The 21741-nt window shown below is 45.3% G+C and overlaps 1 protein-coding gene across 1 annotated transcript in view; it reads left to right on the forward strand.

The window, feature by feature from the left end:
* Positions 1-5092: 5092 nt before the first annotated feature.
* CDCP1 (CUB domain containing protein 1) overlaps positions 5093-21741 on the forward strand; it is a gene marked incomplete at both ends in the record, with an annotated part of 54295 nt that continues 37646 nt past the window's right edge. Inside the window, one exon of the mRNA XM_079712495.1 lies at positions 5093-5174. Coding sequence (XP_079568621.1) covers positions 5093-5174 — 82 coding nt within the window. The remainder of the gene's footprint in view (positions 5175-21741) is intronic.

Consider the following 21741-nt stretch of genomic DNA (forward strand, 5'->3'; position numbering starts at 1 on the left):
CAATCCTTGGCCGTACATTTTACAACTTGACTCAGTCTGGTCTCCAGTTTTTCTAAGCCTAGTGCACATGACCCTGGAAATTCCTTACCTCTCCCTTGAGCTGGATCTTGTGCTTCTTGTGTCCAGAGGCAAATATATCATGAAGATAAGAAAGCTCAAATATCACTGTGCAGCCCTTCCAAAGGCATGTGCTCATCTGGTCATGTTTCTTGTAGAATTTGCAAAGGCATGTATTTCAACTGCAAAAAGAGTTTTCCCCCACCTCCCCTCTATCCCACCTCTCCTGATGCAATGCAGGATTGAGTGGCTATGGGCATTTTGGGATCTGGCTAGGGAGAAGTTGAATTGGATATACATTTAATTGGGGGTTGTTAGGATATCTTTACATAATGCACGGTCACTTTCGTGTCATTGCTTGCCCTCATGCTGTAGTAGCAGCTTCCAGGAATACTCCTCCCATCCACTGGGCTGACTCATCAGGCGAGGCGACCAAAAGGAGCAAGGTCAGAGATGGTATTATATTATGAATGTGTCCTACAGTGCCCAACCAGAAGTATGTGGATAGTGGAGGAGGAGGAATCAAAGAAGCTAGTCTGGAAAATTCTTCCAATTATCAAAACTAAAATTTGAAGCAGAACATGCAGTTCTCATCATGTCTTATCAAAAATGAAGGTTTCTTTTTTCTTTTTTCTGTCAGAAATAAATGGATAATGCAGCATATAAAATTACAAATGTCCCACACTATTTTGTTCTTTTATAAGAATCACACATACACAATTTGTAAGAATTCCTGTATTTGTAGGGCACAACACTGTAATGTTTCTATAAACACTGAGTATTTCTATGTGTGAATTCACATGTCTAAGGTGTGCCAACAAATAAAGATTGCATCTTACCTTATCTGATGCATCTTGATGAAATCTGGAAGTTCCAGAACAGGTAGTACACACATCAGTGAAGCAAAATGAACTGAAGAAATGAATGAATGAATGATATAGAGCTGTACCAGTGAGTTAATTGTGAAGATATCACATTTTTTTTTTTTTGGCTTTTGTGACATTTGGGGTATTTTTCAATTTTTTCAAGTTTGTGATTTGTTGTCATTTCTTTACTTATTCTAAATAAATAATCATTTTTCCCACTTGATTTTCTATTTGTAATTCTGTATTCTTTTTCTTAAGGTCATTAAGTTCAGGCCCACACACCTGTATCCACTTCTCTCTGTGTCTCATGAATTTCTTGTTTTAATGGAACACATCCTCCAGTATTTTCCTGAGAAAGGTGTGTGGGAGTTTGTTGTTTGGAGGTTTTGTTGGTTTTGTTTTTGTTTTAGATTTTGAATGTCTGAATCAGAACCTTACCACTTAACTGGTAATTTGGCTGGGTACAGAATTCTTAGTTGGAAGTTATTATACCTTCAGAATTTTGAAGGTATTGCTTCATTGTCTTCCAGCTTCTAGTGTTGCTATTGGGAAATCCAAAGCCATTTTGATTTTCATTTCTTCTCATGAGACCCTGGAAATTATCTGGAAATCATAAAATGTTCTCTTTGTTCATAGGTTCCTGAAATTTCACTGTGATGTACCTTGATGTGAGCCTATTTTATCCATTGTGCTGGATGCTCCATGAGTCTTTAAATCTGGAAACTTGTGTCATTCGGGCCTGGGAAATTTCTTGAATTATATTATTGATGATGTCTTCTCTATTTCATCTGCTCTTTCTTTCTAGGAAACCCATTATTCAGATGTTGGATCTCCTGAACTGGACCTCTAATTACCTTAATTTTTCTCTCCTATTTTTTTTATCTTTATCTTTTTGCTTTACTTTCTGGGAGATCTTCCAAGTTTTCTATTTATTTTTTAATGTCTACTATAGTTTTAAAATTTTTCTAAGAACTCTTCTGTGGGTCCCTGAATAGTCATTTTTTATAAAACCTGTTCCTACTGCATAGATACAATGTTATCTGCTACCTTTCTAAAGAAGTCAGTAATTGTTTTTGATTTGTCTTGTTTTATTCTCCTTATATAGTCTCTTTTCTCCAAGTTGCGTTTTTCTGTTTAGTTAGTTGGTTGATTTTGACTCTATCATGTTAGACACTTTCCTCAGATGTCTTGAAATCCTACCGCCTGGTCATATTTAAATGTGAGAGATCAAAAAGCTGAATTGGTGGTGCTTACCAACTGGAAACATCATTGTAGGGATCTGGTTAGCCTATTGATGGGGATATAAACATCTGTATCTTTAGGTCTTTTCCCCTTGAGCTGGTCAGATTCTCCAGAAGAAGACACTTTCCATCTCCAGAATGGACTGAGACTATTGCAATCTGGGAGGCAAGTTGGGGCCAGGCGGCTAGGGAGCTCAGCATAGAGAACGCATATGTTCCTTTTATCTACCTATTTTTCAGAATGTTTCCTAGGCCTTCAGCTATGCCTGGCACTCCTCAGCCCAGTTCCCTCAGTTTTAACCTCTTCAGAAAACAATGCTTCAGATTTCTGCTGAGGGACAGTTGCCCAGCCAAAAGGAATGGAGGACAGTTTCCAGAGATCTAAATATAGTGTTTTTCAAACAGCTTTCTCCCGGGCTTCATTGTTTTAGCCTCTCCTTCAGCCTCCCATTCCAGAATACCTTGTGCTGCCAGTTCCTTAGGGTTGGTTTATTGTTTTGTTTTGCTTCGTTTTTGTTTCTTTTTGAGAATTCTATCTGATACATCATGCTACTTCTCAATTTTCCCCATTACTGGCTTACAGTTACCACTGGTCCATCTGCTTTCCAGCTTCCAAGAGGATCCTGCTGTTGTCTTCTGTCTGTTCTCCCTGTCTTTGTAGGCTTATGTCTTTTTTTTTTTTTTTTAATTCCTGTTTTGTAGTTTTTGTAGGGTTTCCAGAGGGGTCAAAATTAGATAGAACAGTCTGTTTTAAAACTCATCTTTCAATGTCATTTTTCTCTGGCAACAGACTGCAGCTGCCTGGATTTCTGCCAGTTCAAAAATAACCTTTTAAAATTGACTCCTTCCATTCAGCCAAGTTTGTAAAGACAAGACATTTCCAAAGTTTGGCAATGCTTTGATTACACTCTACTCCAAGAACCAAGCTATTACCTCAAGACATCTTGAATTCAACTATGTAGCTGGGTTGTCATGCAAAGGATGTTGAAGTGCCTCCCCACTTTCCTCATCTCTTTCTCTTTGCTGCCATTATCTGGAACCATCACTAATCCTTCACATCTGAGAATTATTGACTCATGTCATTTACAGTAAGTTAGTTTCACTCTCCCAGGGAGACCAGTTAAGCAAACTTTGGAAAAATGATACAGTAAAGAAATGACTTGTTCCTTAGGCTTAAAGTTGTCACAAAATATTTCCAGTATTTTCAATTCAACACATTGCCATTATCATCATCATCATCATCATCATCATCATATGTGGAAAACAATGGTGTTATAGATGCTAGGAAAAGATGCTGGGGTATACATGCCTGCTTAGAATTAGGAAAACAGAGAAAATCTGCTTTACTCTCCTGTTACCATAAACATATTTGAAAGATGTTTAGATGTTCTGAAACTTTCTTTCTCTTGATGAATCTGCCCTCAATTCCCTGGGGAGCACCAAAAGCTTTCCTACTTTTCTCATCCTCTTCCTTCCCTCTAGGCCTCAGTTTCCCCATCTGTCTGCCTGAGGCAGAAAGTGAACTGGAAGATAAACTCTCATGTTCCCCCCAGCTCACAGTCCAGGCCCTGCCATAGATGGAAGGGTGGGGGGCAGTCATGTCCGCAGCCTGGACATCCCTGCCTCCCTCGTGGACTGTGGGCAGAGTTTGCTTTATTCTCATCGTTGAAGACACATAGAAGGAGGGGATGAAGCTCCTAAGAGATGGTTTCTCAGCCCTGCTCCCAATGAGTGTAAGGACAGCCTGGAGAAGCTCAGTTCCCCCAAGAATCAAACAAAAGTGGGAGCTGAACGTAGACCAACGCTCTTTCATGTGTTCTTCTTCCAGGTTGTTCTGGGTGACCCTGGCCCAGCCTCTGGCTGCCCACTGGCACAGACAGACCCGGGGGGCCCTTGGAGTCATTTTGGCAGAAACTTGGTCTGCTAGCTGAGAGTCCCTGAACCGTCCACTGCCTCTCCTTGTGGCCCTGTGACCCTGGACATGGTGTGTGGTCTGCAGGGAGTAAGGAGAATCCATAGGACCTCGGAAATCAGAGAAAGATGGCACACCAGCAGCTGGGAGGAGGGAAAGATACCCAGCGCCATTGATTTACAGCCCAACGACTGGAGTAAATGCCTCACGCTAGTACCATACATACTATTCACAACTCAAGGAAGGGGCCTCTGTGGACCTGTTCAGGTTTCTTCTCTTCGCCCTCTCCAGGCTCATGCATTTATTCACTCTTCAAAAATGTTACAAAGCAGCCCCATTTGTGGAAACCCCTTCAGGGGCTATCAAATCCTGCCTCCATAAATTACTAACTGGCCTGGTGACCTTGGGCAGGTTGAGTGACTCAGTAAATGTTTCAACTGTTATATGGAAGGGTTGCTGTGCGCATTAGAAATACTGTCTGTGAAGTGCCTGGAGTTGGCTTCAGGCTCACAGTTTTGCAAAGAGTAGCTGTAGCACCGGCGTTAAAGTTCAGCAAGCCTCCAGCCCAAATCAGGAAGCAGAGGCAGAAGCCAGGGCTTGAGTGATCCACAGACATGATCCCCCGGAAAAATGGGCGGCACAGTGGCCTCCTTTGTCGCCCGGAAAGTAAAAGGAGGCCTGACTGGGTTCCCCAAGGGCGACCTTCGCGCCTGTAGACAAAGTCTTGAGAGGGGCGGCAGCTAGGCCCCAGAAAGTGGCTACAGGTCCCACTGCTCTGGACTAGAGAGGCGGGTGTAGAGGCAGGAAGGGGAGGAGGAAAGGGAGGAGGGGACTGACCCAGCCAGCTCGGGCTCCCGCGGCGCTAGGCGGAGCCAGGGCCAGTCCGTCCCGCGCTCAGGTGAGCTAGACGGGACGGAACTAACAGGAGCCCGTGCCAGGCTCGGGCGCCCGCGGCCGCCGCTCCGAATCACGGGCCACATTCGCTTTCCCCGCCGACACCGAGGCGCCACGGAGCCATGGCCGACCTGAACTGCAGGGTCACGGTCGGACTGCTGGGGGTCCTGCTGCTGGGCGCTGCGTGCCTGGCCCGCGGAGGGGGTGAGTGCGGCGCTGCCAGTGCGCGGAACGCTGAGGGGGCACTGGGCTTTGAGGGTCTACACCGCCCGCCACGGTGGGGCGGGGGCGGCGCGGGCGGGGGGCTCAGACGGCTGGGGCCCCCCGGAAGCCCGGCTCCGGGGCGTGCCCCGTCGGGAGTGGTGGCCGTACCCTCCTGGATTCCGCGCGACCTCGCCCAGGGCTCAGACCGCGGCAAGTGGAGGTGTCCCGGAGCGGGGAGCACCGCGGTGGTCGGGGCCACGAGCCGGGCGCCGGCAGAGAAGAAGGAGGGAAGGGCGCGCGGAAGCCGGGCCCGGGGAACCTCGCTGAGGTGGCGCGCCGCGCGCTCGGGGGCTCTACCTGGATTATTGATGGCGCCGGGCTGGGCGTGAAGAGGGAACTTCCCTCTCTGGCGCACCCTCTACCTCAGCGCCTGGGCCAGAAAGACGGGGCGAGAAAACGGTGGTTTGGCGCCACGACATCCCACCTTTTTTCTCACCTTTCCCCCTGTCCGTCCGCTCCTTTTTCGCTCTCCCGAAGTTTAGGAACATTAATCCAAAAATGAAAGCACTTCTGCGCCGCGGAGGCTCTGCACGCCCCCGCCCCTCGCACCTGTGGGTAGTGGACCTGGACAGCGGAAGGGGGTCGGCAGAGGGGGCGGTCCACAGTTGTGTGGGAATTCCGAGTTCCGGTGGGGGGCAGGGACCGCCACATCCCAGCTACCTGGGCCTACGAGGAGGTGCCCTGTGGGCCCTGGAAGCATTAAAACCGTACTGGTCTCTTCATGAAGGAACTTGATTTGAGGCCTTTCCTGAGACTAGTACAACTTTTGTGTTTTTAAAAGAGCTATCCAGGAAGCGATTTGGGTTTTTGATTACCCTTTGCTGCATCTAAGGGGACGTTTGTGTTTGGCAGGCAGGTAAATTAGAGGAAATTAAGTTAAAGAATCAATCTAAGCAGATGAGTTGAACTTGGGCGTTCCGGCAATTGCCATCATGACAAATCCCAGACAGGAAAGCTTCCTGGTTCTTTTCTCCAACAGCAGTGAGGTGACATATTGCTGCACAGAAGATGGGACATTGAAAATATTTACTGTGTTTATTGTAATTTGGACTGAGTTTTCAAGATTCCCTTGAAGAAAAAGTCAGTTTAAGAATAAAGAGTAGGGGCTTCCCTGGTGGCGCAGTGGTTGAGAGTCCGCCTGCCGATGCAGGGGACACGGGTTCGTGCCCTGGTCTGGGAAGATCCCACATGCCGCGGAGCGGCTGGGCCCGTGAGCCATGGCCACTGAGCCTGCGCGTCCGGAGCCTGTGCTCCACAACGGGAGAGGCCACAACAGTGAGAGGCCCGCGTACCGCAAAAAAAAAAAAAAAAAAAAAGAATAAAGAGTAGTTTAGCTAATGAAAATAGGTGTAAATGTATGTGTGAGAAAAAAAGTGTGCCCATCACACTTGGGAGCTGTCTTGAAACTCGGGAATTGTCTGAGATGTTTCCGGTTGTCTGTGATGGTTGTCTGTGATAGCAGTTGAGAACTCCTCCAGTACGAGTATGGTGTAAATCAAGCATCAGTGCATTACTGACAACTGTGACAGCCTATCCTGAACTGGCTTCTGTTACATGTCTGATTCCTCCCTGTGGCCTGGAGAGGCTGCCATTTTGGTCTCCAGTGGCTCCAGTGGAGTCTGTTCTTTCCAGGAAGTTCTTGACTGTTGGAGCCGTGTCTCTTGGTTCATTGTATAGATACAGGGAAGCCCAGGAACTTTCCCATTTTACCTTCTTAAATCTTTCCTGTGGTCTTAGGAAGTGGACCTGTGAGGCCACATCTCTGGGCTGAACTAAAGGTTATCCCTTTGTGGTTGGAGCAGTCACAGAGTACATTTGCTTTGCCCAAAGTCTTGGGGTTGATCTAACTGGTGGAGGCCTTCGAGAAGTTAGTAGAGTCTGTCCTGAAAAGATGGAGAGAACCAGAGAGCCTAGCACAGTGGATTTATTTTATAAATCCCTGAACTCTCTTAAGACTCTGCAGAGTGAAAATGATGTTGGTGTCACTGCAGAGATGAAGAGTAAAGGAAAGTTTGCATCTTGGTGGGGTGTGTGTTGGTGTCACTGCAGAGATGAAGAGTAAAGGAAAGTTTGCATCTTGGTGGGGTGTGTTTGTTTGAGTTTGGTATTCCCACCAGCTCTCCCACTTCTAAGAATGAAAGACTGGTTAAGTTAAAATAGCCTTGTTAAAACCTCAACTTAGGGACTTCCCTGGTGGTGCAGTGGTTAAGAATCTGCCTGCCAATGCAGGGGACACAGATTTGAGCCCTGGTTCTGGAAGATCCCACATGCCACGGAGCAACTAAGCCCGTGCGCCACAACTACTGAGCCCACGCGCCACTACTACTGAAGCCCACGAGCCTAGGGCCCGTGCTCTGCAAAAAGAGAAGCCACTGCAATGAGAAGCCCACCCACTGCAACGAAGAGCAGCTGCCGCTCACCACAACTAGAGAAAGCCTGTGCGCAGCAACGAAAGCCCAACACAGTCAAAAATAAATAAATAAATAAATTTATTTGTTTTTTTAAAAAGTTTAGTCTAAGAGATTCAAGTAGGATAACATTTAAAAAAAAGAAAAGAAAAAGAAAGAAAGAAAGAAAAAAACCCCTCAACTTAGTGGCTTTCCAAGAACCACTCAAGTACCAGAGTCTGGGTCAGTGACCCCATTCTTGCCGCCATTGTTTCTTGCCAAAAATATGAGTAGGCATCAAATGACGTGTTCACTCACCCTGGGTGAGTGTGTGTGTTCATCATTTTTCACATTCAAATGTGTAACTGGCAGAACTGATGAGTCCTCCCCCCACTCTAACCCCCACACCCACACAGACTGTTTCTCTGCTGGCTGTAGACATGTGTCCGGGTGCTGACCCATCAGCCTCAGGGGTCACTTCATATGTTACCATTTTGTCTGCGATGACTGTACCCTGCCCCCCCACATTCTTCTAGGGGTTCTCCCAGGCTATCAATGTGGCAAAAGGAAGTTGAAATTATTTAAATGTTTTAAGTAATATATATATAATTATTGTAGAAAAATTGGCAACAAATATAACAAAATATCTTTGAGCAAACCACCTTGGTCATTTTGGCACACAATTTGAGTGTGTGTGTGTAAAACCAAAAATGGGACCATCTCTTTGTATAGCTTTAACTAGTCCCCTATTGGTGGACATTTAGATAGCTTTCAATTTTTCCTACTAAAAATAGAACATGTCCAGAGTTTCCCTCGTGGCGCAGTGGTTGAGAATCTGCCTGCCAACGCAGGGGACACAGGTTCGATCCCTGGTCCAGGAAAATCCCACATGTTACGGAGCAACTAAGCCTGTGTGCCACAACTACCGAGCTTGTGCTCTAGAGCCCGCGAGCCACAACTACTGAGCCTGCGTACTGCAACTACTGAAGCCCGTGCGCCTAGAGCCCCTGCTCCACAACAAGAGAAGCCACCATAGTGAGAAGCCCGCGCACCTCAATGAAGAGTAGTCCCCATTCACTGCAACTAGGGGAAGCCCACGTGCAACAAGAAAGACCCAACGCAGCCAAAAATAAATAAAATAAATATATATATTTTTAAAAAGCTTTAAAAAATAGAACATGTCCAACAATAGGGGTCTGTTCAGTGAAAAGACGTTAAAAATTATATAGCACAGATTCTATAATGACATGAGTGATATTGTCTTTGCGTTGCTAAGATTATAAAATAGTGTCAGCTGGATTATCCCATTTTGATATATCTGAGAATGTGTTCCTGTGGCTATATTGTTCTGCACATTCTTGACTATTTTGTCCGACTAAAATTCTGGAAATAGAATTGCTGGGATGAAGAGTGGAGAAGAGGTTAAGGTTTTGGATACACATGTCCATGTTGCCCTGTGGGTAGCTTGTCCTGTTGTCCTGGTGTACCTTCCTGCCAACAGAGTATGAATGCCTTTTTCCCACACTCCTCTGGGCTGTCATCATTGTTATTTCACTAGCAACTATGGGAGAAGCATTCCTCCCTCTAGATCAGCAAGCAGGGTCTGAACGGTGTTGGTGGGTATTCAGGAATCTTAGGAGCGCCCCAGCTAGGTGGTACTAATAGTCCAGCAGCACTTTTTTTGCTAAAAACAAAAACCCAGAACTGAGTCCCTTGGCTTATAACACAAGCCTCACCTTCGATTTTGCTCAGTGGTGCTGACTTTGATTTGGATGGAGGAGAAGGGGAGTTTGCTGGTCAGAAGGATCCATGATTGAGGTCAAGATGTGTAGAACAATGGGGCGTGATATGGGGGAGCCATAGCTAAGGCTCTCCACCTGGGTGATTAAGAAAAGTTCACAACCCTTAATTATCATTCTAAATTATAAAAATTATTCCACAATCAAAATATTTCAAACCACTTCCTACAACCTTGTAATTAGCCCATCACCTTCTCCTGGGCAGCTGGCAACATTTTAGAGAAACCAGCAAGGAGACCCAAGTCCCCTTCCTCACCTCTTTGTAGCCTTGGGTTTGTATTCAGTACACAAGTTTTTTGTTTCTTTGTTTTTGTTTTTTTATTAATTACTAACTACTACTTGTAATACCTAACACATATTGAGCTTCTGCTCTGTGCCAGCCATTCTTCTGAGTATTTTACGTGTAAGCATCTCCCACTTAACATCAGTAATTCATCCCTAAAAACCAGACATTCTGCATGAAAACACTAACTGATGCCCTACATCTCATTATTTCATGTGGGACAAACTATAAAAACCCACTGCACAAAACACAAACCCCCAACAGTTTCCAAAAGCATAATGAAACACCAGAAGATACCCATATATAATTAACAACCAATTCTATTAAATGTAAAATGCATGACATCCCTTCTGGATTGCCAGACCGTTTACTGTATGTGGCTCTTCACAGACAGTTGATTTGTGTGTAATAACTTCCTGCACCCCTTTTGTTGGCAGTCGTGGCATCTCCACCAGATCCTCATATTCTGCCTATTGTGTTTGCAACATACATTTTTTTCCAAATGTTGTGTTGTGTTTGGAGATGTAAATATACATATTTCCTAAATAGACATTGGCCAAAAATAACTGTGATAGATGACACAATGTTTGAGTAATAAAAACTCAGCTGTTTTCTCTTGTGAAAATGTAAATCCAGGAGGCGTTCTTGAGTAGACCTGCTAGTCATTTAGCTCTCCAGCCTCAAGCAAGTACTCCTATAAGCCCCTGAATAGAGGGGCACAGAAAGGTGAAGTAACTTGCCCAGGGCTACCCAGCAAGTATGTAGTGATGCTGAGATGGTAGCCCAGGTAGCCTAACTTCAGAACTCAGCTTCTGTCACCAGTGTGCCATGCCCCCTGTGCACAGTGGGACTCCTAAAGACAGCATTTGCTGGTCATCTTAGAGACAATGTCTGCACTCCAGAAATTTTCTTTCATTTTTTGAAAAATCAACCAACACTGAGTGCTGTGTTCATATTTGTTCTAGGAGTGTGTGTTTAAAAAATTTTTTTTTTGAGGTCACATTGGTTTATAACATTGTATAAGTTTCATGTGTACAGCATTGTATTTCAGCTTATGTAGACCCTACGGCGTGCTCATCACCAAAAATTTATTTTCCGTCTGTCACCGTGCAGTTGATCCCATTTTACACATTCGCGCCTCCCCACCCCCGACCCCATCCCTTCCCCTCTGGTAATCACTACTCTGTTCTTTGAATCTACATGTTTGTTTTTGTTTGGTTTGTTCATTTATTTTGTTTTTTGTTTGTTTGTTTTTTATGTTCCACATATATGTGAAATCATACAGTATTTGACTTCCTCCATCTGTTAGCATAATACCCTCAAGGTTCATCCATGTTATCGCAAATGGCAAGATCTGAGTAATATTCCATTGTTTGTGTCTGTGTGTGCGTATCTATCTATCTATATATATATATATATCACATCTTCTTTATCCATTCTTCCATCGGTGGGCATTTAGGTTGTTTCCATATGTTAACTATTATAAATAATGCTGCTATGAATATCTGGGTACATGTATCTTTTACAGTTAGTGTGTTTGTATCTTTGGATAAATACCCAGAAGTGGGATAGCTGGATCATATGATAATGTGTATATGTTTTTAATATGTAAACAATATAAAAACTGTGCTTAGAAAAAGAATTACCTGTACATGGTAACAAAATTTCAAATAGTACAAAATGATCTGTGGGGGGGAGAGGGGAGTATGTCCCCTTCTACCTCTGACCCCAGGCCTCCTCCCAGAGGCAGCTGTGGTTTCTTGTGCATTGTTCCTGAGCATGTACAAGTTTACAAATATACATGCCCCCCTTCTTTACACAAAACGGAGCACAAATATAGTATATAGTATAGGATGTGTCCCATATGCGTCTTGATTTTTTTCATGTAGCAATCCATCTTGGTTCTAACTCCATACCAGAACATACGGAACTGTCATGCTTTTTGACAGCTGCATAATATTCCTTGTCTTGGGAGCATCATGTTATATTTAACCAGCCACTTGTTAATGGATTGTTTCCAATCTTCTGTTGCTATGAACAGAGCCTCACTGACCATCTTTGCAGCCTACTTTGTTGGGTATATGGACAAGTTTATCTGTAAGTGAAATTCCTGGATGAGGAGTTACTGGGTCAAAGGGTTTGTACAGAAAATGTCAAATAGAAGAAAGTGAGTAATAGGGGAAGTAACTTGCCCAAGAGCCCAGCTAATAGGTGGTAGTGCCATCTGTAAATCTGGGCAGTCTCGTTTCAGAGTACAGGCTCTTAACCACCCCAGGGTGCAATTTACTCCTTTCTTTATTCTTTCCAGTTGAAACTAATCATAAACTTTAGGCAAGGGAAATATTTTGAATTTCCTTTCAAATATTTACTTTCAGTTCCGTGATCAGAATGCCATGAGCACTGTGTATTGAGAAGGATGAAGACGGGCTTGCCCTCTGATAGCTCCTCATGTTTGCATTGAGGACTGATTAATTCTTTGTGACTTTTTACCTTGATAAGTATAATAGTTAAGGTGTAACACCCTTTGAGCTGCTATAACAGAGACCCAGATGTGTCTAATGGCTCAAACGCAATAGATGTTTATTTCTTACTCACAGAAGGTCCTAAACAGGGGATCTCCTCCAAGCAGTGATATGGGGACCCAGGCTCCTTGCACTTTCTGACTCCACCATCTTCAAGAAGTGTGGCTTCTGTGTTCATCCATATCAAACTGATAGAAGATAAAAGAGCAGGAGAGGGTCTTACATGGAGGGTTTTATGGTCCAGGAATGGAATTTGTTTCATATCACTTCTGCTGCCACTCTGTTGACTAGAACTCAGTGGCATGGCTCTAGCCAACTGAAAGGGAGACTGAAATGTAGTATAGATGGGAACCCAGGAAGAAGTCATCGTTGTGGCGGGCAGAGTGGTAGGAGTGCCAGACTTAAGGGTCAGGACACCTGGTTCTAACTTCAAGTCTTGTCAACAGTTAGCCTTATGACTTGGGAAAAGTTGCCCTGTCTCCTTAGGCCTCAGTTTTCCAGTCTTTCATGTAGGGGCTTGGACCGTGCAGAGGAACCACCAGCCCTAATGTCTTATGAGCTGATTTACATCAGAGCTGATTTGTGGATCTTCTGGAGACCCCCGAGCTATTGGAAGAGTTCAGACAGGGTCATATCCAATCCCCATTAGGGAAGTGGCTGGAATGGTGCTTGGCATATAGCAGGCACTTAATAAATATCTGTGGAATAAACAAATGGATAATCCAGGTCAAGGCCAGTTCCTTCTAGGAGAGGGTACGAGCTTATAGACATTAGATGACTTCTTCAGGTCACTGTGAGAAGGTGGCAAGGGCAAAAAGGTCTAAAGCCCAGGTCTTCTGGCTCCAAATCTGATGCAAATCAGACAGAAGAGGAGGAGGGGGGAAGCACAGTCCCAGTGACTGCGTGTGTGGACTGGGAAAACTAGAAAGTAGAAAAAAGGAAGTGTGGATTGACAGATGGAGCCACAGCTTTCTGTATCCCTTCAGGGTGTGGAAGACACCTTCTTGGTGGTCTGGGTTCTCTTCCTCACCCCAGGGCCCAGGATCTTCATTCTGTAGAACATGCTCATAAGTCTCTGCTGGTCCACTTCCAGGAGGAAGTGGATGGGGGTGTGGGTGGGTTTTCGGGAATGCAACCCCACTCCTGGGTACTTGCAAGGGAAAAACTAGAAAATGATCGCGATACAGTGAAAGAAGCAAGGTGTAAAGTAATGTGTGTACGTACAGTGTGACTCTAGTCATAGGAAAAAAAGACTGGAAGGAAGAAGTTACACCAGAAGTATCTGGCCTACAGTGTAGCCAGCAGAGCCCTCCTGCGTGAAGGATGGTTTGTTGGTAGCCGTGATGATCATGACGAGGACTTTGTATTGTCCTGCACATTCTCCCATGTGAACCACATTGCTTCACAATATCCCAGCTTGGTTCGTTTGGTTTGGATTTCTCTAAACAGTAATACTGAATTTGTGATAGAATAGAGTAGAAAATCAGAATTTGTTTTACAGACATATACTTCACAAACTTTTATAAAATTTAAAGTTCTTTCTTCAGTTACTGTACTTAAAAAATAATCTGCACTCTTCAGTTCTCTCCTGAGTACAGCCCAAGCCAAGGGCACCACTGAGAGCCTTGTTAGTCTGACTTTGCCAGGGAGAGGCTGTACTCTTGGACAGGCCATCCATTCTGCCAGATGGAAATGCAGCTCAACAGTATACTATGAGGCCATTAACCACCTCACCCTAGACTGTGAACATCTTTAAATAATAAATTCGGAAATATTTTGACAAAACAAATTATAACTGTTCTATGAGCACAAATGGTATAACTTTCTTTGTTTTAAGTGAAGTGCAAACATTCCCTACCCTCAATGGCAGACAATCAAAGCATTCTGGGGGAAATGTGCCACTTCTGTAAAAAACTTATGGGTGCCTACCTGCTGTCTTTGGCTGGGACAATAAAAGACAGTCTCCAGAATTGAGTTCATCAACTTTCTGCATCCAAAAATTACACAGAGTTCAAGTCAGGCTGTTGTTTTTGTTTTGGGGTCTGCCCACTTGGCCATCTCCAAGTAATGTCACACAATGCTTGGAGCCATGAGGAGACTTCTCAACACTTGACAATTTGTGGTCCAGCTGGGAGCTGGGCTAGGATGGTGTATGTCCAGGCACGTGCCAGATTCCTTCAAGCAGATGCTTTATCTTCCATCATTGAGCTGGTGGTGGGGACATCAAGTATTTCAAACAAGGATGTCTGCCTGAAACATTTTTTAACAACTCACAAACATTTGGTGCGAGATCCCAGGACATCATGGAGGATGCAAGGATGGTGAGATGAAGCCCCTGAGTGTGAAGGGCATCTCCTGGACCCAGACAGACGCTTGACTCTGGTGCACAGTGGCACACCGGCCACGGAGGAGAGTCCAAGAGCCAGCAGCACAGAGGGTGAAGTTATCAAATGCTGCTGCTCCTGCTAGAAGTCTACGCTATGCTGGAGGCCCCAGGCAGCTGGGGACACTGTCTCGGGAGGACTCAGCCTGTGGTGATGGGCTATCTTTACCACCAACCGCCCTGCTGACAAGTCTCACTGGAGTGGGGCCTTGGAGTATCTTCGAGGCATAGACCCAATGAAAATAACATCTGTAAATCACTCAGCACAGTGTCCAGCCTCGAACAGATTCCTCACTTAATTGTTATTACTTTGATTATTTGAGTTGAGCCCAAGAAGAGCATTGAAATTTTCAGCAGCAGACAACATGGACCAAACAGCCGGGCCGTTGTCTGTGTAACCAGGTTGCTTTTGGGAGACATTTTGGCTGTTTCAGCCTCTGCTACTACATGCTGTGCTTCAGCCACTATCCCAGTGCAGTCAGCTTTGGGACCTTATGAGGAAGGGGAAGCTCCTAGAATCGAAGCTGCTGGGTTAAAAACTGCAAGAAATTGTTCTCAATGACACTAGAACATGTTTTAAAAAATTGTTTGCAGGTGAGCACCAGCGCACGCCAGTGTGTGCGCGTGCATGCATGCATGCACACACACGCACAAACACACACATTTCCTTTTTGCCAAGGAACTGACCAGACCGGTTTTATATAACTTAAACATCAGGCCCAATTACACATGAGAAGTGAAAAGAACTTCCCAGTGGGCTTCTGAAGATTACAGCTGTCCTTGTGAGCAGGTGTCATAAACCGAGACTGGGCTGGAGTGTGCCAGGCCATGAAACCAGAGCTGGATATTCCGTGGAGTCTGGCAGGGCCCCTGCTTTCATCCCTGCTGAGAGGTGGAGGATTGCTCAACTGCCCTGAAGTTGCTGACAGGCTTATCAGGCACTTCAGCCCTGGGCTGTCAGGAGCAAGTTCTCAAGTTATCACAACAAAGAAGACATTTTTTTCAAATTGTAGACAGTGCTTGGGTCATTTTGCAGAAGCCTATCCCAACACAATGCAGCCAAACCCTTGAAATAACATCTTCCAGCCTCCCTGGTCTCTGCTTCTGTGGGAATACAATTCCAGTTCCAGCCAGGAACGTAGGACACCAAGGAAGGTGTGTCCCACTGGCACCTTGAAACTCCAGATAAGCATCTTCTTCTTCCCCTGGTGACTGGAGACTGGAAACAAGCCAAATGTCCATGATTAGAAGACTGGTTAAATTAATGATGGTACATCCAAACAGTGGAATGCTACACAGCCATTTAAAAGAATGGGGTGGCTCTCGGTGTACTGACATGTCATAACCCCCCCAGATATACTCTTGAGGGGAAAACACAAGATTCAGAACAGTGAGGATGGTATGCCACCCTTTGGGAAAGTGAAATGAAATAACATAGGGGTGCCTTATAGAGATATGCTTACATATTTTACTTTGTGCTTCATGTATTTTTTATCTAAAAGTAAAATATATTTTTCAACTTTATTGAAATATAATGTACATACCATAAAATTCACCACTCAACTGCACTATTTGATGAGTGCTGTCAGGTGGTACAACGTTTCAATCACCCTGCAAAGTTCCTCCAGACCCCTTTGCAGGCAGTCCCTGCCCTTTGGCCCCTGGAAACCATTGATTTGCCTTCTATCACCACAGTTTTGTCTTAAAAATAGTTTTAAATAAAAAAAAAAAACTTAAAGCCAGCTATGGGTATAGCAATGATTCTGTCTTCAAAAAAGTCTACAGATGCTTCCTGCAAGAATTTGGTTGTGTAGAAGGGATGGAGTAGAAGTATTAAGTCACTGGGAATCAAGGAACTAATGACCAAAACTGCCTTCTCCACCTGGAGCAGCTTTTCTTGAAAAACAGTTTGTTGCATTTCCCACCCCTCTATCCACTTTTAGGGCCTAGCACTGAGCAGGCCTAGAGAATCTGATTTTTGCCTAGACTGTCTTGAAAAGATCTAGCCTAGTCTTGGGTTATTTGGTAACAGATTCCATTCATTCCCCAGATATTGGAGGTCCCTTGTGCTGGATGCTGGACATTCAGATGTAGAAAACCCTAGTCCCTTGCTCTCTGGGGACTCACCACCCAGAAGGGATTCAAACATGTAAACCAGGAGCTACAAATGGGTGGCCTGAGGGCCTTAGCCCAGTTCTGTTTGATGTGTTTTGAAAAAAGCTGAATTACAATATATTTAGTAGAGCATGTACCCTCTGATTCAATAAAGAGCCTCCTCACTATGTTGGCTCTTCTCATTTATATTACCTGCCTAGGCCCTGAAAGCATTTGAGTTTGAGACAATATCCAGTGTGGTAAGTACAGCAAAAGATGTATGTATGAGAACTGCAATAAAGGTTGGGGATGGAGAATACCTTCCACAGGCAGGAAAAGAGAAGGAGGAGGACAGGTGTTCTGGTGTCTGAGGTCTGTGGATCATCATAGCAAAACCCTAAGATAGGCCCTGGAACAGAAGTACGGCTCTGTCATTCATCACCAGTAATCCCATGGTGTTGTTTTGATATTTAAAAGTGTTGGGTCATTTGTAGAGATGTGGATGGACCTAGAGACTGTCATACAGAGTGAAGGAATCCAGAAAGAGAAAAGCAAATATCGTATATTAACGCATGTATGTAGAATCTAGACAAGTGATAGAAATGAACTGGTTTGCAACGCAGAAATGGAGACACAGATGTAGAGAACAAATGTACGGACACCAAGGGCTGGGATGAATTGGGAGATTGGGATTGACATATATACACTAATATGTATAAAATAAATAACTAATAAGAACCTGCTGTATAGCACGGGGAACTCCACTTCACTGTACAGTAGAATCTAACACAACATTGTGAAACAACTATACCCCAGTAAAATAAATAAATAAAAGTGTTCTCCCACCATCTCTGAAAAGACAACTTGCAAAGTGATCCTCTATCTGGAAAAATGTAATGAAGAGTAATCCTTCAATGTATGATTCATGACTGGAGACCAGCTATAGGCACGAAGCAGAATGTAGTTGTTTTGTTTTTTTTTTCGGTACGCGGGCCTCTCATTGTTGTGGCCTCTCACTGTTGTGGCCTCTCCCATTGCGGAGAACAGGCTCCAGATGCGCAGGCTCAGCGGCCATGGCTCACGGGCCCAGCCGCTCCACAGCATGTGGGATCTTCCCAGATCGGGGCACGAACCCGTGTCCCGTGCATCGGCAGGCGGACTCTCAACCACTGCGCCACCAGGGAAGCCCGCAGAATGTAGTTTGAATGATGATTAAATGCCTCATTACTCTGGGATTTTCTAACTGAGTTTTGTTCCCATCCTTCTCTTCCTTCCTTGGCAATAGCACTTAGCAGCAGGACCAACTCCTGCTGTGAGGAAGGAATACGGGTCATGAAAGGGAAAGTGCTCTGAACCACAGCCTCTCTCCCTTTCAGGAATAACCATCTACTTTTTTCTTCCTCCTGCAGGCACAATGTGCCTTGGAGCCAGCCTCCTCAAAACCCCTAGCTCAGCATTCTTGGTCCCTCAGCTCAGTTTTTCACCTCCCTGAATTTATGGCATAATTATCTTAAGATCATTAGCTAGTGCCACCACTGGCACTGTCCAGGTGCCAATAGCGGCCATCCTAGTTGATGTAACACCCTCCATAATGATCATCCTTGTTGATATAATTTCATCCGTGATGGCTGAACGCCTATAATGTCCATTCTTATTGATTTAACGCCTCCCATGTTAATACCTTCTGTAACAGCAATCCTCGTGGACATACACCTTCCATAACGACCATCCTTGTTGACATAGTACCTTCCATAATGGCCCTCCTCATTGACATGACACCTCCTGGGGGCTGTCCTGACCCCTCTGGATGAAGAAAGCATGTGTCTGTCTGGCCCCAAATATCTCCTAGAGTGTGCAGGCTTCCTTTGCTGACCTGTTTTACCATGGGGCTACATGGTTTGCCGGAGGAATCACTGTACTGACTGGCCCATGGTCGTTTGAGAGAGCTTCATTCAAAGACTTACTCTCCAAGTCAGGCTATGTGGATGGATCACCCCCACCCCCACCCCTGCCTTTAAGATTGCTGGAAACAATGGTAACTAGACTTATCATGGTGATCATTTCATGATGCGTGTAAGTCAAATCATTACATTCTACACCTTAAACTTACACAGTGCTGTATGTCAATTATATCTCAATAAAGCTGGAAGAAAAAAATTTAAATAAAAATATTAAAAGATTGCTGGAGATAACAACAACAAAAGGTACTAACTCCTACTCCCTAAAACAAGAGGTTTAAACAGAAGGATGTATTCCCAGTTGGCTGCAGCCCTGGCCCCTGGGATAGGGCTGGCCCATACTTCCCAATCCTGTCCCCCTAAGTGATCAGGAGGTTGGGTCTCTGCAGTTAAGAAGCAGTTAGACCTAGGGCTTCCCTGGTAGTGCAGTGGTTAAGAATCCGCCTGCCAATGCAGGGGACATGGGTTTGAGCCCTGGTCCAGGAGGATCCCACATGCCGCGGAGGAACTAAGCCTGTGTGCCACAACTACTGAAGCCTGCGCGCCTAGAGCTTGTGCTCCGCAACAAAAGAAGCCACTGCAGTGAGAAGCCCTTCGCACCGCAACAAAGAGCAGCCCCTGCTCGCGGCAACTAGAGAAAGCCCGCACACAGCAACGGAAGACCCAACGCAGCCAAAAATAAATAAATAAAATCTATTTTAAAAAAAAGAAGAAGAAGAAGCAGTTAGGCCTGATGTGTGTAGATTCTTTTTTTTTTTTTTTTTTGCGGTACGCGGGCCTCTCACTGCTGTGGCCTCTCCCGTTGCGGAGCACAGGTTCCGGACGCGCAGGCTCAGCGGCCATGGCTCACGGTCCCAGCTGCTCCGCGGCATGTGGGATCATCCCGGACCAGGGCACAAACCCGTGACCCCTGCATCGGCAGGCGGACTCTCAACCACTGCGCCACCAGGGAAACCCTGTAGATTCTTATTTAACCATCTCCCTGCTAGCTTTTTATCAGAGGAACTTGAACAGCTAATCTTTGATGGCAAGGTGAGACCATTGGCAAAGGACTCAGGGAACACTAAAGAAATGGGAATTTCAGTAACTTCTGAACTTCTGGCAGACGGAGAAGGGGAAGGCCCCTCATTCTGTTCGTGTCCCTGAGCACACATACAGATGGGTTTTTTAACTCTGCTCCTTTGGTTCTTCCCCATCTGTCCTTGTGATCCTCAGTGACTTTCAAGTTCGTCATGACTCACACTTCAAGGTCTGGCAAAATGAATCTTTTTAACATTTCATAAAATGTTAATGTGATTTACACTGGCCCTGTGGCAATTTAGCATATCATCCTGACTTATTTGCTGTGGTCATAAACTCAGTTATATTTGTTGTTTAATTCTGCAATTCCCACGTGCAAAGTCTCTTATTATGCAGATTTCTCTACTTCTGTGAGCCTCTTTGAAATCATTCCTCCACCCAGTTCAATTCCATTCCATGTGGAGCGAAATGCCGCGTCTTATCGCGGCAAGAAGCCTTAAAATGGCCACAGTCCCAGAGGGGTTTATACATAGATGTGTTCATTTGCTTCAGATTGTGGCCCAGACAGGGCCCATGACCTCGTTATGCATCTCTAACATACGTCTCCAATATGGCATGTGTCTTTGATCATAAAAGGGAAAGATACAACAGAAGGTTTGGATGGCTCCCTGCAAACCCATCACCACTTTAAAAAGTAATTCAAAGCACAAGCCCTGCAGACAGTTGATCGCTAGTGTCCACTTTGGAGAATCATTCAGTTACTTTAGAAAATTAACTTGCATCATTGCATATAAATTTCTTTCCTAGGGAGTTTGGGAATTAAGAATAGGGAGTGAATGGATGGACACAACGGTCCCTGTTTTGATAAACTATTCCAACAAGTCAGATTGACTAAGAATGCCCATGGTTCCTTTTATTTAAAATTGCTCTTTGAACTTTATTGTCCTCTATGATTGTTCTCAGAGCTATGGAACTAGTAAACTATTTTAAAGGGAACCATGGGTCTCTCACTGAAGGGGTGAGAACATGATGTCCTTTGAGTTCTGAGGTCCATGTATGTGACTCCCCGAAGCTGGGCCCAACCTTGTGCATCTCTGTATGCTGGCACCCGGCCTGGAGAGCAGCTCACCATTACCTTGAGTCATGTGGCCTGAGTCAGCCTTCATTGCAATCGCAGCACCAAGTTGTCTTCGGGCCTTCCACTTCCGTTGTGCGTGCCCTGGTCCTCCTCCTGCGCCTTCTTCCCTGCCCTGACCCCTGCTCCGCCAGTGCAGGCCTGGGTTCCAGTTCACCCTGATGCAAGGTTGCACTTGGTCACCCCCAGGCCCTTTATTTATAACCGTAGTCGATGTTCAATCCTTTCTGGTGTGTTAACTGACTATTGCAGTGTTTTTAGTATATGGGCTTAAAATGTGGCCCTGTCCTTTAAAGAGCCTATGAAGCTCTCGTGATGGAATGGCAGGCTAGTTCTTCACTTGGGAGGTGCACATGCTATTCGGGGCTGGGGCATGGCATGATCCCCTGTCCTGTCACCTCCTGTTCCTCCATACTTCCAACAATAGCCTGAAGAATTCCCCCAGCTTGGCCTAGCCCCCACACTCAACTTCTCTGTGGGGATGCTGTGTGGGCAGCCATCAGCCCACTTCCCTTTACTTCCAAGAAAGAGAATGAAAAAAGATTTGCCCTGCTACTGCAAGAGGCTGCTTTTCCCAAGCCAGCCAGGGGAGTAAGGTGGGTGGAGTGGGGAAGGGGACAGGGTTATGGGGGAGCATTGGTGTGCCTTCTCAATCAGGTTCTGCCTGATCTCCAAACCAATGAACTAACAGCTTTACAGCTCAGATACCTGGAAGGACAGGTGGGAGTCTCTTTCCAGGAGGAGGCATTTCCTGCCAAGCCAAACAGAGGTCTGGGTTGGGATTCTTGCAGCCCAAGTAAAGGGGAAGGAAATTCAGGAGATGGGGGTTTGGGGAATTCTCCTAAACACAGGTGTGATTTCGCCCATGAATCTCACTGACAGTGGCCTTGAGAAGTGAGCCCCTCGGGCAGGGGCTTCTGGAGGAT

The sequence above is a fragment of the Hyperoodon ampullatus genome, assembly GCF_949752795.1.
Source record: "Hyperoodon ampullatus genome assembly, chromosome: 10".
In the NCBI taxonomy this organism is placed as follows: domain Eukaryota; kingdom Metazoa; phylum Chordata; class Mammalia; order Artiodactyla; family Ziphiidae; genus Hyperoodon; species Hyperoodon ampullatus.